The following is a 17,360-nucleotide window of genomic DNA, read 5'->3' as shown; positions in this document are numbered from 1 at the left end:
ACTGTGGATCATGTGGATCTGAAACACACGTCTTGGAATTTAAAAACAAACTGGAATGGTTTGAGGAGAAGTTAGTTAGTGGTGGATCTTCCTCTGCCTTCAGCGGTGTGAGGATCACTGCCACAGACAGAATATGTGTTCAGGGGTTACAGCGCCACCATCTGACGTCTCCTCAAACCACTGCAGTTTTTTTTTTGTTTTTTTTTTTTAAATCCAAGACATGTATTTCAGATCCACATGATCCACTGTGTGAATCAGACAGCCTCAGAGCCGCTGGAAGGTTTTTCACTTTGAAGGAGCCAGGCTAACGACTCCCACAGACTTCAAGTCTTTATGCTAAGCTAACAGGAAATGTTACCCATAGGAACTGAACCAGTGGAGGTCCAGAGGTGGAAATGGTGTCCAACATCTGGTCTCAGTCTGGAGAAGTCGGGAAAAAGGGGATTTTGTCCAAAACACTGAATTATTCCTTTAAGAAGTGTGCAAGCTGGCTGCTCTGCGACCCTCTGTGACCTGTGGTTACCCATAAAAGCCTTCTCTATGTAGCTCTGCAGAGACATTTATGCGTATGAGGAACTAAACACAGATTTCAGTGATTAAAAAACAGCTGTGTATTATAGATTTGAAAGAAAAGTCCCCCTGAAAACAGTTCAACACTATCAGCAGTGTAACTGGTACTCTGATAGTAGCATCACAGCTTCTGGTAGCACTTTGATGTGTTTCTTCTTGCTGCAGGAAATTGGACAATCTCACACGAGGTGGTGTCACCTGATTTGTTTCAGCGATTTAAAACATCCAGGAGTCAGGCCTTCTTTCTAGAAGGCCTCACTGGCATTTTGCACCGACAGTCACGCAGGCAGAAATCCATCACAGAGGTCAGAGACAAACTCCCGCGCTGAGGGGAAAAACTATCAGACTGCACCTACACACTCAAACCCACAGCTGAATGAGCTCACTTTCCATGTGCTCCTTCACCCACGTTTGATAGAAAGCATCAAGTCCTGGCTACTTCCTCTCAGCGTGTAGAAAGGGATTCTGGGAAACGTGGGAAGTCAAAAAACTAAAGCAGAACTGGATGATGTAGCCTCAAAGTAGGTTCCCCCCCAAAAATTAAACTACTACACATCATTACAACATAATTCCTGGAAAGCATCACAAATTTTTGGCATCTGATGGAGGACTTCTCCTTTCTGCTCTGGTCTATAATTTCCTGTATCATGTTACTTGATCAGAATAAACAGAGTTACCCACTATAGCTCCAGCAGAAGGCTGTGGTTGTACTGGTCAGTGTGGAACTGTATGCATGTGCTCTGTCAATGTTTTCTAGATAAATAAAGATCTAATATTCTAAAAAATTCTAACATTTCTTAGCGATGGTGGCTGTTAATCTCATTAATTCACCTCTGGATATCAGCCTGTCCTGTCTGAGCTGAAACTCAACATGTTTCCTGTGTGACGTGACTCCATTTCCTTGTAATTATATGTGGGTGTCACAGGGAGGAAATTCCCAACACACATGAAACACAGCGAGGTGTGTGTGTGTGTGTGTGTGTGTGGTGTGTAAACCGATGTGTATGTGTGTATGTGTGTGTGTAGGAGTTCCTACGAACCTGGACAGGTCCAGGCCAAGACCAGACTCTTCTTAAACCCAGAACACCTCCATCATTTACACGCTAGACATTTCACTCTCATCCAGAGAGCCTCCGCTACAGCCGACAGGAGAACGAGCTTCAAACGAGCCTCAAGCATTTATCACAAACAACCAGCCCTAAGAAGGTTAAAGGTCAGAGTATCCGATAACAGACGCAACAAGATATGGACTTTCTGAGGCAGGAAAGACCAAACTGAGTGCAAATTCCTCAGAAAAGAAAAAAAAAGCAAAAGCTACAATTCTGAAAAGCCATTTTACAAACCGAAAACAAAATCATGAAGAGTGCATAACCTGGGACTTTTAAGGTCATGATTCATAATCTGTACAACCCCAAACTACCATTATTATTATTAATGATTCAGTCTGTCAGGAGTCTTGTTAAATCCATAATATTCCATAAATGAACCATCGTTTTGGTTTGAGCGTCACTCCTGCCCACAAACTGTGGTTAGTTTTACTGATTGTTGGGTTGAGTTTCTGTTTGCTTCTTCATGCTTTTGTCCATTTATTTTTGTTCATTCCTTCAGTTGATTAGTTTGCTTGTTTGGTTGTTTGGATGATTGTTTGTTTGCCTGTTTGTTAGTTTGCTTGTTTGGTTATATATTTGATTGCTTGTTCATTCCTTCATTTGTTTGCTTGTTAATGCTTTTGCTCGTTTCTTTCCTTGCTTGTTCCTTTGTCCGTTTGTTTACTTCTTCATTTGTTTGTTTACTTGTTCATTTGCTCCTTCGCTTGCATGTTCATTTGCTTGTTTCTTTCCTTCATTTGTTTGCATGTCCATGTGTTCCTTCAGTTTGTTGTTTTTGTTTGTTCATTCCTCCTTCATTTTCTCCCTTCCTCTGTTTGCTTGTTTGTTCCTTCACTTGTTTTGTCTGCTTGTTCTTTTTTGGTTGTTTGCGTTTTCCTTTGCTTGTTTGTTGATTGATTCATTCACTTCTTTGCTTATTATTTGTTGCTTTACCTGCTTGTTTGTTTATTTGTTTGTTTGCTGGCTTAAATATGTTTACTCGTTCAGTCTTTCACTTGTACATTCCTTTGTTCCTTTGTTTGATTTTTTCTTGTCCATTCATTCCTTTGCTTATTTTTGTTTGCTTGTTCCTTTGTCTGTTCACTTGTTTCTTTCTTTCATTTGTTTGCATGTTTGTTCGTTCCCTCACGTGCTCGTTTGTTGTTTTTTTGTTGCTTATTCATTCTTTCATTTGTTTCTTTCTTTGTTCACTTGTTCATTCATTCCTTTGCTTTACTTGCTTGATCCACTGCTTGCTTGTTCATTTCTTGCTTGCTCGTATCTTTGTTTGTTTCTTTGTTTGTTTCTTTGTTTTCTTGTACATTCATTCCTTTGCTTGTTCATGTCTTCGCACATTTGGTTTTTCCTTTGCTTGTTCCCTTGTTTTTTTTTGACAGAGTCTGGGGAAATGAAGCACCTCTCTTCTGAGTAATGCTGATTGGTAAAAAGGAGGGTCTGCAGATCAAAGCGACACATTTCCATTTGGTTCACAGGGGATGAAGTGTTTAGTGTTTCAGGTGCTGGAGGTCTCATTTGTCAGGAAACTCTTTGATTTGCGATTATAAAACCCTGAGCGTGACTGAAGCAAAGATGTTGTGGTGTTGATGGTGCATGGATTGAGTCAGTCTCATCATCCCACTGGTCCTACCAGAACAACAGGAGGGGTTTTCCCACCCTGCTGCCTCAGCACACAACGCACTGTAAACAATACACCATACATACATCTGTCACGGTGGAGGGGGAACACACACAAAGGTTTTCTTGCTTGCTTTTGCTGGCTTCCTGTTGTACACGGCAAAAATACACATCTGAACACATCTTTATTCTAGTATCAGGCATTCAAATCTTTTTGTTCTTAAAGCAAGTGAAAAAACTAGATAAATTGCTTTTTTCTCATGGCAGCCAGAACCCTCTACAGCTCTGCCCACTTCTCCACCATATCCAGTGATCTTTCTGGTTATTATGTTTTTTTTTTATTATTATCATTAATTGATTATTTTTCTTAATCCAGAGGTTGGTTGAGATGGCTTGTTTCCACTTTCTCTTATTCATCTTTCTTCATCATCTTTTTGTTTAAAAAAAAAAAAAAGGACTTCATGCTTGTTTTTAAAAACATCATGAAGTAAATGATGAGTGGAATTTTTCATTTGCTTTAAGGAAAACAAGATTTTTAAGGCTCAAAAATAGACAGAAGGGCATGTTGGGATGGACAGTTCAGTGTCTGTCGGAGTTCCCATCATCCAGATCTGCGGCGCAGCGAGTGTCAGTCGGTTCAGCCTGACAGACAGACAGACAGACAGACAGCTGCAGGAATCTGGGGAATTCCTGCTTCCTCAGGCTCGGTTGGAACATGTGGGAGATTCAGCCTCCAAACTAAACACCAACACACAGCCAAGAAACATAACCTCCTGTCTGTCTGCTCACACACGCACAGAGAGGCAGACAGGCCTGGGAGTCACACAGATGAATGAGTGGACAGAATATGCAGACAGACAGTAAATCAAAGCTGCGACGACTCAGCTCGCTCCTGTCTCAAATGTCCTCAGGTTGATTTGAGGTTTAGTTGGATAATTCCAGTTTACTTGCTATAAAAGGTCACCGTACGGTCGTGGTGTACCTGTTGGAGAAAGGACTTGCGGAAGCTTTATGCAGGCAGAGGGCTGAGTTAGCAGGAAAACACGCTGTGGCTTCAAACACCACAGTGTGAACAGTCCTCCTCGCTCGCTGTGCGACTGTGCCGCTGCCTCACGAAAGAAAGAAAACTCGTTCACTTAGGAAGTATTGCGAACCTTTATTGTCCAAATTATTCATCATTTTTTGATTAATGAATTGATTTAAAGTAAAGATACTGATATCATACAAACTAGACGACCTAAGGAATCGACGTCATGGTAGGTTGTCAACAAGGCGACTAAATATCGCTTTAAAATTCAGCTAAATCTGGTCGAGGAACAAAACCAGTGTGGTCATTTCCAGCGGGGTCCCTTGACCTCTGACCTCCAGCTGTGTGAATGAAAATGGGTTCTCTGCAGTCCCTGCAGTCCACGTGTTCTCGTGGCCTGTTGTAAAATGGTGTGTGTGTGCAGACTGGGGCCTAAACAGTCTTGGAGCTGCATCAGTTGGCTTTGACTGGAAAGCTGAGACTCTTGTGGATTCAATGAGCCACATTTGATTCCTGTGTGATGATGTTGGCCCCCATAGCAGCCATTTCACTGCAGGCACAGACTTTTGTCAAACTGGACGTCGCTGGAGAAAATGACCTCTTGTGACCTCTAGGATAATCATAGCCTCATCAAACTTTCCTTAATTTGTTTACATGTTTGTTTGTTCCTTCACTTGTTCATTTGTTGATTTTGTTTGTTCGTTTATTCCTCCTTCTTCGTTCGTGTGTGCATTCAGTCCTTTGCTTAACTGCTGGCTTGCTCGCTGGATCCAGTGCTTGTTTGTTCATTTCTTCAGTTGTTTGCATGTTCATGTGTTCCTTCATTTGTTCATTCTTTTGTTTTTGCCTTTTCATTCCTCCTTCAGTTGTCTCTTTGTTTGTTTGCTCGCTTGTTCATTTTTTTGTTCATTTGGTTCTTAAGAGGATTAAACTGCAGTAATAATGCGATTTTAAGCCCTCAGCCAAGGTGTTGTAGAACATAATTAGTAATTACACATTTCTAAAAAGATAATCCAGTAGATCAATCGTATATACAATTGTAGGCGCAGCTCATCTGGGAATCAGAGGGTTGCTGGTTTGATCCCCGGCTCCTCTAGAGGGTATGTCGAAGTGTCCTTGAGCAAGACACTGAACCCCTAGCTAGGCACCTTGCATGGCAGCCTCTGCCATCAGTGTATGAACGTGTGTGTGTGAATGGGTGAATGTGAGGCAGACACTGTAAAGCACGTGGAGTGTTCAGCTGTAGAAATGCAGCCCATTTACTGAGAGTCCCCACAAGCTTTTGTCTCTCAAAATCAAACGACTGCACAGTTTCAAAGAAGTGGTGAGGTTCACCGCAGCCTCCTGTAACCTTACACATTATACCACCAACAACAATCACAATGCTAATAAAGATAACAATAATAATGATATTCAAGAATACAGAGCACCAGTATCGGTGTCGGCATCTAAATATCTAAATTCTGGTAACTGAATTGAATCGGAACTGAGAAAAGCAGATCAGTGAATCTGCACTGACAGAGAAAACAGAAACTGTGAATGTCTCCCAGCTCTCGTCCACAGCATCGTGTAAACACACACTTCCGAATCTACTGCTGAGCGGTTTGATTAAAACCTTTAAACACTTTATACAAGGATTTTCTGAAACATCTATGTAGAAAATGAACGGGAGCTTCACACCTGGGAGCAGTAGCAGTGAAAAAGCAGACAGGTGTGTTTCAGCTTGTTATTACAAACCGAAACACAGTGAGGAAACTGAAAAGCAGCTGGTGGCCACACATGGCTCAGCTGCGACAGCAGAGGACAGGGGTTTTTTCCTGTTTGACAGACATCACAGAGGCTGGCATTCAACCCTGCAGTTTGCTTTCCTGCACAATGAAAATGTCTCTGCAAAGAAAAAAAAAAGAAAATAATGAGACATGAGCCGTCTTCCAGACAGGAAGGGTTACCTTGACGGTGGGGTAGGACTTCCTGTTCTTCTCGCTGGAGGCCCCGGGCAGGCCGCCGTGGGACGGACCTTCACAGCCGTACCTGAACCTGAAGCCACGCTGCAACACAAATACACAACCAGATCAATACATATAAAACATAAACCACAACTTTACATATACCTCCCATATACAACCCAACTCAACTCAACTTTATTTATAAAGCATCTTTCATGCAAACACACAGCCCAAAGTGCTTCACATCGCAAGATTAAAAGAACACAGACAAATAATAAAAACAACATACAACAATAAAAATAATGCTAGACTAAAAAATACAATAAAAACTATAAAATGATAAAATCAAAAGCCAATAAAAAAAAATTTAAAAACATAAAAATAATTCTGAAAACCAGTGATGAAACTGAAAAACTAAGGCTGTAACAATACTACAAAGTAAAAGCTAGATTAAAAAGATAGCTCTTTATTTTCCTTTTAAAGACACCTTTTAAAGTGAGCTCGCCATTCTGAAACAGCACGTTACACTGAGACACTATCACACTGTATCCAAATACTGTGTACAAATGCTCAGTGACACTTTATTTGGACTGTCTGATGTTAACATTCAACTGAGCATCAAACCCAAGCTGATACGAAACTGACAGAGTTAAACGTTAACCGAGCGTCTGTGGAGCTGCAAGGTTGATGCCGTTTCATTCCTCCTACAGACGTTTCTAAAAAAAATTAATATTTCATCAATGTTACATATTGAACGGCACCAATACCTTACAAGATGGATCATGATATTATTCAAACTGATTCTGAACACAAAAAATTGATATATGAAAAATGTTTAAAAAAGGGCAGAGGACTGTAAACATGTTGTATTTTAACCCAAACCCTGCTGGTCCCCCTCCCACACCTAAAAAAACACTAAATATCTGACTCAAAATCATGTTAACAACTACACACTAAAAACATCTCCGAACAGACTGTCTGACGCACTCAACACCTTCTTATCACCATGGCAACAGCGCTGCGAATGGTAGAGCTTGTTTAAAGAATTGTGGGTAATGTAGTACCTCTGCATTGGTGATGGGAATAAAGCCGAGCTCTCAAAAGTAAAACTGAAATCAGAGCGAGCAGCTGTCGAATAACAACCTCGTGGCTAATGGTGAGTGAATCTTAAGCGGTTAATATTTTACAGGTAATTATCACACCTGCCGTGCCAGCTCTACTAATAATAACTGGAGCATTTCCATTGGACAGGCTGATATTCAGTGAAACTCAAATGATAAAAAGTTGAATATTAATAGTCCAAATATAAAGTGACCAAACACACACACAGTAGCACTGCACAGGGGCGGCTCTGCTGCGGTGGCGTGGGCTGCCGGCGGCCACCCCGTTATTCAAACGCTTTGTGGTGTTTGGCCATCAGCAAAAATCATGATTTCTATCTATCTATCTATCTATCAATCTATCTATCTATTCGGGGTTATTAAGTCAGGGGATATTCCACATTGTAAGGTACAGAAACTAATTTTTTGGAAAATGAAACTCCTTCTTTCCATTTTGATCTTCTGTCCAAACGAAAATAGCATTTCTGATAACCAAAAACACAACTTTTGGAAAATTCCCCTCAGAATGGAATTTTTTTTTAAGCTTCTATTTTATTTTATTTTATTTTTACGTTGTGAATGGTGAAAAGGAGACAGTTTGATAAGTCTGGGGATGTCGGATTATTCCCTCACATCCATCTCCGTACAGACGCAGCCAAAGTTATGAGAGTGAAACAGCCGTTAGCCCGGTGAGCCGAGGGCTGCTGGCAGCTATAGGATAAAGAGAGCACAACACTACAGCGCTGCATCAGAACACTGCAGGTCAGTTTTCAAATACATTATTTAAATGCACTAATGCACTATAACACACAAAACAGCTGTACGTCACCAAGACAAATGCACTAAGTGTCTTCTTAGTTGTAGGACTGGTAGTGAGTATTCAGCCTGTTAAGCTCAGCGTTGTGCTGAATCGGCAGTCTGATGCTGTAGGAAATGAATTCTGCAGCGGCTGCGTTCAAGGCAGCCGGTGGCAACAGGAAACGGGACTTTTGTATTTCCTGCCAGCTGAGCGAGCAGGTAAAGATTTACCTGTTTGGGCTGTTCGATGATCTGCAGGTACGGTCCGTCCGCTGAAAAATAAGAGACAGAAACTCAACGTGAACTTTCACAATGTTTAGATTCAGCACTTTTAACCCTCTGTGACTTCCCCCTTAGATTTCCCCTGAGGCTTTAAAGTGAGATAAAAGCAATATCGAACTTATACTGAGTAGCAAAATACAAAACCCACGATGCCTTTGTTTTACAGCTGCAGAATCACATCAAACAGAGAAGATCTACATGTCTCGTGCTTCATTTTAGACACATTTCCCTGGAATTCAGCAGAACATGTTTGGGATCTTTGGAAACTGGGATTTATACTAAAGTTCTGTGGGTTTGAATGAAGCTTGGCTGTGTAACGTGTGTTTGTATTGATGCTGAGGAGCTGAGGAGGTCAAATCACCAGAACACGACTGTAATCTATCATTTCTGCTGACCTCTGCCGGCAATTTGCATTTTAATAGCACAAATATGCAAATAGCTAACTGTCAATCTGCTGCTCTTTTTGTGAGGACACGTGTGTTTCACTGATGTTCGTTTGTTCTTTAACTGCATCCAACTCCATGTGGGATAAACAAAGCTGTACTCATGTGATTTCTGTTTGTTATGTTTTGTTTTGTATTTTCTGTAAATCATTTTGGAAAACAAAATCTTCAGAAATAAAACTGACAAAACAGAAACTCTGTGCTCCTTAGTCACACTTGTTTCTGGAGACAGAATACAGACAGAGCCTCAGCAGGTGATAGACATCCACACCTTTTTTATTCATCCATTTATTTAATTTTTTATTTCTACTTTATCATATTTATTTTATTGTGTCTGTAAGATTTTTAGTAAAATGGTAAACTCTCTTGTGCAATGTCAGTTGGGGTTTGAAGATGTGTTATTTATCAGAAAAGTAAAATTTTGAATGTTATGGCCTCTCATACAGACAGCTGTGTTTCAACTGCTACAAGTGCAATAAAAAATGTTTAAAAAGAGAAATTCTGTGTTTTCTCGGGATTTGAATTAAAGCCACAATCAATGGTTTGGATGAAAAAAATAAAAATAAAAAGTGCATTAAACAAGAGAGACGTCCAAGCCGCTCAAAGGACAATCTGTCTTAAAACCAGGTCTGGTCATTATTTATACATTTTCACTTTTTACATTCTTGTCTTTTCTGTTCTTCCAGCAGAGTTCTTCACTGCAGCAGAAAATGAAATCCTGACATCACCAACATCAGGAGGAAGAAACAGTAAGGAGGTCTGAGGGTCAAAGGTCAAAGTAAAGCTGACAATAATAATACTATTACTTCTAACAATTATTATAATTATATTATTATAATTATAATTGTATTGGTCTGAGTGTTATTTCAGACTATGATCAGACTACAGGAGCTTTAAAATCCAACCCTGTTTTGAAATCAGCTGCATCACACACATCAGGAGACTCTTCACAGATGTTCCTCCCTCTGATCTCAAACATGCACACACTGCACACTTCCAGATTTTAAATCTTAAAAATCAGCGGCCCCAACCAGCCCGCAAACAAGTCAGGAGATCTGTACACATCGCCTTGAAACAGCGCCACCACCAGGCAGATAACAGCAGCCAAGAAAGGCAATATGGATCTACTCCGCTCTTGGGAATAAACCAGCAGAGTGGAAATATTTTTTTTATCTGCCAGAAGCAGATAAAATGCTCAGGAAGGAGGAGCCTGGCCGAGCAGCCAAAGCTGTGATGTCACCGACTGTGTTAAATAAACATGACGACGATGTCTCACATCGATTGTCGGCCCCTGAACTGAATCGAATCAAATTTGCATCATGGCTGACTTTATGATACTGGCAAATATCGTATCATTGCCCACACAATCAATATAATATCGTATGATGATGAAACTTGATGAGGTTGACACCCCAGTCGCTGGCAGTGAAAACACAGGTTGTGTTTGCAGCTTACACACTTTCTGTCCTGTGCTAAACCAGCCTGCCTCTTCTCTCTCTTCACTTGTTTCCTCTCTTCCTCCATCTCGCTGCCACAGTTTGCAGCTCACAGCTGAATCACGTGTGTGTGTCAGTTATTATCGTCCATGCGCTCAGTAGTACACTCGCTGTATAGAGTTCAACACAGCGGACTTATGATTGCTCAATCTCGGGCGACGGCGAGGTGGAAGACGGAACCGCGACTGGAGACCGTGGACGTTTGTGTCATGGTTTCAGTTTCAGAACCGCTGTACCTCTCGCACCTCACCAAAACCATTTACAGACTGGATCAGCTCGAGAAATGAGCATGCAAGTTTAAAATTAAAATCCCAAATCTGCACATTTCTGCTAAATAACTTACACTTATACTTAGACTCTGACTCAACACAAACCAGCTCTGAAGGCAGGTGAGGTGACATGAGCAGGTAAAAAATTCAAGCTCGAAGTTAACAACAAGACGACAAACCAGCTCACAAAGTGAATTATCGACAAAAATGCAGCCAAAAACACAGTATAGCCTTCTAAGATACACAGTGAAAAGTGAACAGGACCGTACCAAACCATGGTAAACAGTGTGTGTCCAACCAGCCAGTCAGCATGATGTCTGTGTGAGTGTGTGCAAGTGTGTGTGTGTGTGATGGAGCTGCGTCTCTGCCAGCTGCAGCATCCTGCCGTCTACCTGAGCTTCCTGTCTGCTCGCCGCCACTTCCTCCCACAGAGATCCCACTAACTCACTGCACAGCCTCTGATAACAAGTCATCATTTATCAAACTGTCTTTGGTTCAGTCCGATCTGCTGCCCGCCCGTCACACGGCCACACAACACACACTAATAACCTCTAATAAATAAATTAAATGCAGTAAAATCTGCACATTTCAGTGAATTATTAACTGAGTCTCCTCTCCAGGGAAGCAGACATCATTTGGAGGAGAAGTTTTCTGACTTTTTCAGGACTCGCAAAACCAAACTCACACAGATTTAAGCTCCAGACTACAGATCGACCAATACTGAGAGCCAATCACGATACTGAGTATGAATGATCAAGGCCACCGATGACCGATATCTAGTGCCAATATTCAGTTGTTATAAACTTTAAAATTGTAGTGTCAAAATTTACAGTACATAAGAAATTTACAGTACATTACTATATTAGTATCAGTAAAACAAAATGCAAAAAAATACAAGAAAATTACCATAAAGTCAGCAAAAAAAAAAGGAAATTGGAAAAAAAGACAAAAAGCTGTATTTCTAATTCTTCCTATTTATGGGTCAGATCAGTGAGGCTGATCCGGTGAAATCCAGTGAAAAGGGAAATGTAAATTGCAACCATAATATTAGGAAATGGTGCCCCGCCCACTCTCCTTTCTTCCCCTGTCTTTCACATGGAGAGGTGGGGTCATCACGTCAATCAATTACAACAGCGATTATTGAAAATTTCTGTATCGGCCCCTATAATTGGCTGGGGTCAATAATTACTGCAATATGAAAAAATATATTTTAGTTTGTGTTCAGATGACAGACTCACAAACAGCAGATTCACAGTGTGACATTAAAACATCAGGGACCCCTGCAGGCCACCCGACCCCACTTTGAAAACCACTGGACAGTAGGGCCTGAAATCCACATCACGGTACAGAGTCACATTTATTATTCTTTGTTATAGTTTAGTGCCGCTGCCTCTCGCTCTTCCCAGTTTACTCAGTTGATATAAAGCTCTTGATAATTATATTTTTTTAAGTGCTGTACAAAAAAAACATTTATGGTTTTTATTATTAACACCTTTATAGTGATAACTGAAGCAAATCAGAAACAATCTTTTCCTTCCTAAACTTCTGGGCCATAGAAATATTTGTCCCTATTGGTGTTCAGGGCGCAGTGACCTCTGACCTTTGTCGTCCTTGCCGTTGGTTGATAACGTTAATGTGGAGAGAATTAAAGCCTCTGGTAAAAGCCTGTTAACCTCATTTTCTCTCGCTAAGAGAGTCACAGGAATTACCAACATGTAAATATAAAACGAGATACTTTCCCCTTTCCCACACACACGCGCACACACTCACACTCACACTCACACACACACACACACACTCACACACTCACACACACAGACACACACACACTCACACACACACACACACACACACACACACACACACACACACACACAGCAGCTTCCCTGTCAGCTCACACCCTGACCATAGGTGTCATGTCAAACGAGTACACTAGTCTCTCTTTCAGCCAAAGTCCCGCAGGCCAACAGAGAAGTGAGAGTGGAAAGACTGTGGGCTCCAAACGTCATGAAACTCCTGTTTCACTTTAACTTCAGCAGATGAAGAAACGACCTGCTGAGGTGCGGCTTCGCTTGCCCAAACAGAAACTACACCTTGTTCACTTCAGAGGAGACTGAGCTCTGCTGAGGCTGCAGGAAGATCAACCTTCACCTCACACTACAACTGAACTGCGAGTCGATCGACAGAAAATTTATTGATTACAATATTAGTGATCAAGCTGTCACACCAGGGTCCATTTTACTTTTATATTCAATTCCTGCGCTGCGCTGCCATGAGCTGCTATTCAAACCCTGGATATTCTCAGTTAGTGGAGTTCATGAATAACAGAGATTTAATGCCGACTAGGGATGTCACGGTCACAGGATGCTGGGAGCCGACGCCAGCGCCGGTAAAAATCCACGATTCTCTACCAAAACATTGGTACCATGGAGAAAACAATATCCCACATGCTTCACTATAAATTTGCTCATTTGCTCAAAATGTTGTCTTCTCTGTCTTCCTCGATGGCAAAACACTTCCATCCATGAATTTTTGCTCCTTCTAATTTTCTATTTCTTTATTTTTATAATTTGCGGGTCACAAGGAGCAGGAGTAGAACTGCTCCTCCTGGTTTCTTGAAATTTGGTATCTATGTGGGATCGGTAGTATCGGTTCTTGTGACGTCCCAAACCAATGCCAACAGAAACTGATTTCAATATCCATAACTTCACATATGAGTCACCACATAGTGTTGGTGCTGTGTGTAGCAACTGCCAATCTAATCACCCACCAACATAATAAACCATTAAGGTAATAACGGCTTGCACTGTGTCATGTAATAATCCAGTTAACGTAATAAATTTCCTACATACATAACAAAAGGTACCTGCCATTAACATAATGTGTTTTTCCTGTTAATGTAGTAATTATTACATTAATGGGAGTTATTAAATTAACAGAAAGTGTGAATACTGCAGTTTTCAAAAATATAACTGAACTGATAATCAAAATTCAGATATCACAGATTTGCTATTACTGATAATTAAACTGAAAATAATGACTATATATCTATCTTCTTTTTTGGGGGGCATTGAAAAAACTTTATTGTTTGAGCACTGTCTTCCATTCATTTGAAGTATGTTTTTACAGACCTCTTATCACATAATTACAACATTACTGGGATGAATGACATGAACATGAAAGCTGGAATTTCCAGTTTTCAAAAATGTAATAACAAAACTGATAACTGATTAAAAGTCAAAACGCATTGAATGACTTTCATCCATTCACATTTGCGTATGCAAGTTTGGAACTCCCTATCTAATTCCCATTAATATAATGATGATTGTGTTAACAGGAAAAAAGTATTACATTAATGGCAGGAACCTTTAATTACATTTGCAGGAAATTTATTACCTTAACTGGATTATTATGTTACACAGTGCAAATGGTATTTACATTAATGGTTTATTGTGTCGGTGGGAAATTATCACACTGACAGTTGTAACAGCTGTGTGTGTATTAGCACTGACACAACACATCTATTAATCCATCAACAGAGAATTAATTGATAACAGTTTCATTAATGGTATGGATTCAATCATTACTCCAGTAAAAACAACAAAACTGTCTGATTCCAGCTTCACTAAGATCACTGAGATGCTTAGATTGTCTTCCTTTTCTCCTTACATATCTTTATAAAATTATTATTATTATTATTTTCTTTTCTGGCTGCTAGTCAGAATGAGGAAGACATCTGAGGATGTCACTCTGGACTCTGATCACTTGTGAGGGGCAATTCTCATTATTTTTACCTTTTTTAATAAATGAAATCAGTGGTGTACTGGTGTCTGAATATGTGGGTATACTGGGATTTCCATCGCAAAATACACATTAACACATGCGCGCGTGCGCACACACACACACACAGCTATCCCATGCATAAGTAAAGAATTAAAAAAATAGAAGTGCAAACAGTAAAGACACATAACAAAACATTTCATATGACTTATAGTCTTACTGAGAGTGTTAATCAAGGGGGATAAAATCGGTTGTTAGTCATCTGTAATTAAAATTGATTAAGTTGGAGTTCTGAAGCTGAAGTAAACAATGCTGCCTTGCCTTCATGTCACTGGAGAAACATTTTTTCATTCACTTTCATTTGGCATATTTTTTCTTCCTATATTATCATACTATATTTGATGATGATGGTGGTGGACTCTTACCTGTCGGCAGCGCTGTGGTTTGTGACATCGGGGTAAAATTTTGAAATTCCCATAACGGCTCCATTATTATGTTGTCAAGAAGCTGTGAGGAAAAACACACAGACACACAAAACGAATTGAACTGAATTGATCAGAAGCCCAACGTGAGTCAGGATATAAAACAGTTCACACACAAACTTTACCAACCAAAACACTTTCTTTACAAATGTGTTATCATATTCTTTGCACTTTGATCATTTTTCATTTTCCTATTCTGTTCTTCAGACTGAGCTGTGTGTGAGGAGTTTACCTGGTGATGGTGACTGTGCATGTAGTGCTCCTCTCCAGCCATGATGTCTGCAAACACAGAAACACACTCAACATTTCCATCACACACACACACTTCTACAACTCGATATTCAAGCAGTGATGAGCTGATGGATCTAAAGGGATGTATGATACAGTGGTGGCTGATGCATTATCCTCTGATAAATGAGGAGGTGGGAATGATAATTATTGTTACGAATTGAATTTGGTAATTACATCCGATAATATTGCTGCATGTTAGCACTTTCAGAGAAAGAAAGAATGTCAGTAAAACAGCCTTTCTTATAAAAAAAAAAAAAAAAAAAAAAAAAAATTGACTAGAAACTGGCCAATCTAAAAAGTTACCCTTTATTGTCCTCTTTACTTCTAAATGCATGAGTAATGTTGTGGGTTATCTAATTGGTTTTGGCCACAACAAATACGAATTTGATAATTACTGGTTACCATTATTGGCCCTGAAATTCCACATCTGTGCATGTCTAGATAAATAGATCAAAGATAGATAGATAGATCAAAACAAAGTTAAATATGACTTCCAGTTGAAATACTTAGGTTTTCATTTATGTGTTTTCCCAAGGCCCTATCTTCGTATGACTTAGATCAGTCTGTTATTGGTCATTATGTTGTTTACTGTTTACTTACGCCGATGAATTAGTCTAAATACATGAATAAACACTATTCTGCAATTTTAAAAAGGATGGAAAGAATGAGTTAAAGCTGCTTTAGCCTCGATTTATCCCTCTGAGGATAATATAAACTATAATAATAACGTTATAATTACTCTGACACTTGTTGCTACTTGCCAAGCGCGCTCCCGCACCAGCGCCGGTGGCAGGTGCACGCGCCTGGCTGGAGTGCGTTAGCTCGCTGGGTAACGGTTAGCGCAACTGGCGTATTTGGTTCTTCTCGCCGTAACAGCCGTTATGAAACGAATATGTGTCTCTTCTTAACTTTTACCTTGACAGAAACACCAGCAGCGAGCATTCTGCTGACTGTTATCCGTCACAGAACGTCTTGTCATTGCCAGTTTGCTAACGTTACCTGCGGTGGCTAACAGGTAGCTAGCCCCGAGGACACAGCACGAGCCGCCAGAGTCCGGCCAAATTAATCCGTCTTTTCTAATCCGCTAAGTTAAAACACAAAGTGGAACACATCTAACGACAAATGAATACATATTTTGACTCGTTGGAATCTAGTCTCCGAGTCGGCGTAGATAAAATCTACTCAACAGCTTTAGTTTAAATTAAATCTCAACTTTTATGAATGACTCGCACGCTATTCCAGCTGGCGGTTTCCACCAACAACACACGGTGCTGGTCTGAAAACAAGAGCCGCTTTGTGGGTGTGATGTCCGCCGAATAAACCAGCTAACATCCACTTACAAACGCCTGAAGTCATGTTCCACCGGGTGCCGCGTCCGGTAACCGACGCAGAAAGGCGCTGTCGGGTTTATTGAACGGAGTCTGGTGTGAGGCGTTCACTGCGCACTCGAGTCAACGAGCCTCAGCGGAGGAGCTAACAGTTAGCTGATAATAAGGAAGTGAGTAGCACAACAAAAGAAGTTGGCAAGACTCTCTCTAATAGAGCACACTGCTGTCAGCGGTGATGGGAAACGAGGCTGCTAACTGTACATGTATATTTTACAAACTGTAGACTTAGTTTCTCACCTGGTTGGCTCGGTCAGGTTAACAGTCGGATTCCCTCAACATGAAATGTAAGTGACAGTCCTCTAGTCCACTTCAGTTCAGTTGACTTTTGCACATCATTTCGCCATGCCCGTGCTGAATTAGCGGATCCATAAACAACCTCTAGGCCGAATTAAGGTGCGCCATGACGCGATAACACCGTTATTACTGTTTATAACGCGGAAATAATCTGCTCCGAGTGACCAGCCTGATATTTGTCCCAGCAGAAGCAGCAGAAGGCAGCAGGTGACACCAAAGTTGGGTCAGTTGTTCATAAAGTTGACTTCCTTCCCCACTGGAAATTCCCTGTGACGTAGCACGTTCAGTCAGAGAGCAGGTAAAGCGGAAGAGGTATCACTCTGACCCTACTTTCGAGTTCTGTAAAAGTTAGGAGCCACTACAGAGAGGTATTGGTTTTCAAGATGAATAAATTGGTCCATTATCTCCTAACCACGAGGGGAAATATATTTTCACGTTATAATGAAATGTCTTTTGTTATCATGACATATG

The 17,360-nt window shown here is 40.6% G+C and overlaps 1 protein-coding gene across 1 annotated transcript in view; it reads right to left on the bottom strand.

The window, feature by feature from the left end:
* nfkb1 (nuclear factor of kappa light polypeptide gene enhancer in B-cells 1) overlaps positions 1-17,134 on the bottom strand; it is a 43,087-nt gene extending 25,953 nt beyond the window's left edge. The window contains exons 1-5 of the mRNA XM_030062464.1: positions 16,833-17,134; positions 15,150-15,195; positions 14,860-14,945; positions 8,396-8,436; positions 6,270-6,368 (exon numbers count right to left, since the gene is read on the bottom strand). Coding sequence (XP_029918324.1) covers positions 6,270-6,368; positions 8,396-8,436; positions 14,860-14,945; positions 15,150-15,190 — 267 coding nt within the window. The 5' untranslated portion in view covers positions 15,191-15,195; positions 16,833-17,134. The remainder of the gene's footprint in view (positions 1-6,269; positions 6,369-8,395; positions 8,437-14,859; positions 14,946-15,149; positions 15,196-16,832) is intronic.
* Positions 17,135-17,360: the final 226 nt, after the last annotated feature.

This window comes from Myripristis murdjan, chromosome 10, assembly GCF_902150065.1.
Source record: "Myripristis murdjan chromosome 10, fMyrMur1.1, whole genome shotgun sequence".
NCBI classification, from domain to species: domain Eukaryota; kingdom Metazoa; phylum Chordata; class Actinopteri; order Holocentriformes; family Holocentridae; genus Myripristis; species Myripristis murdjan.
This window is presented reverse-complemented; position numbering and strand designations above follow the sequence as displayed.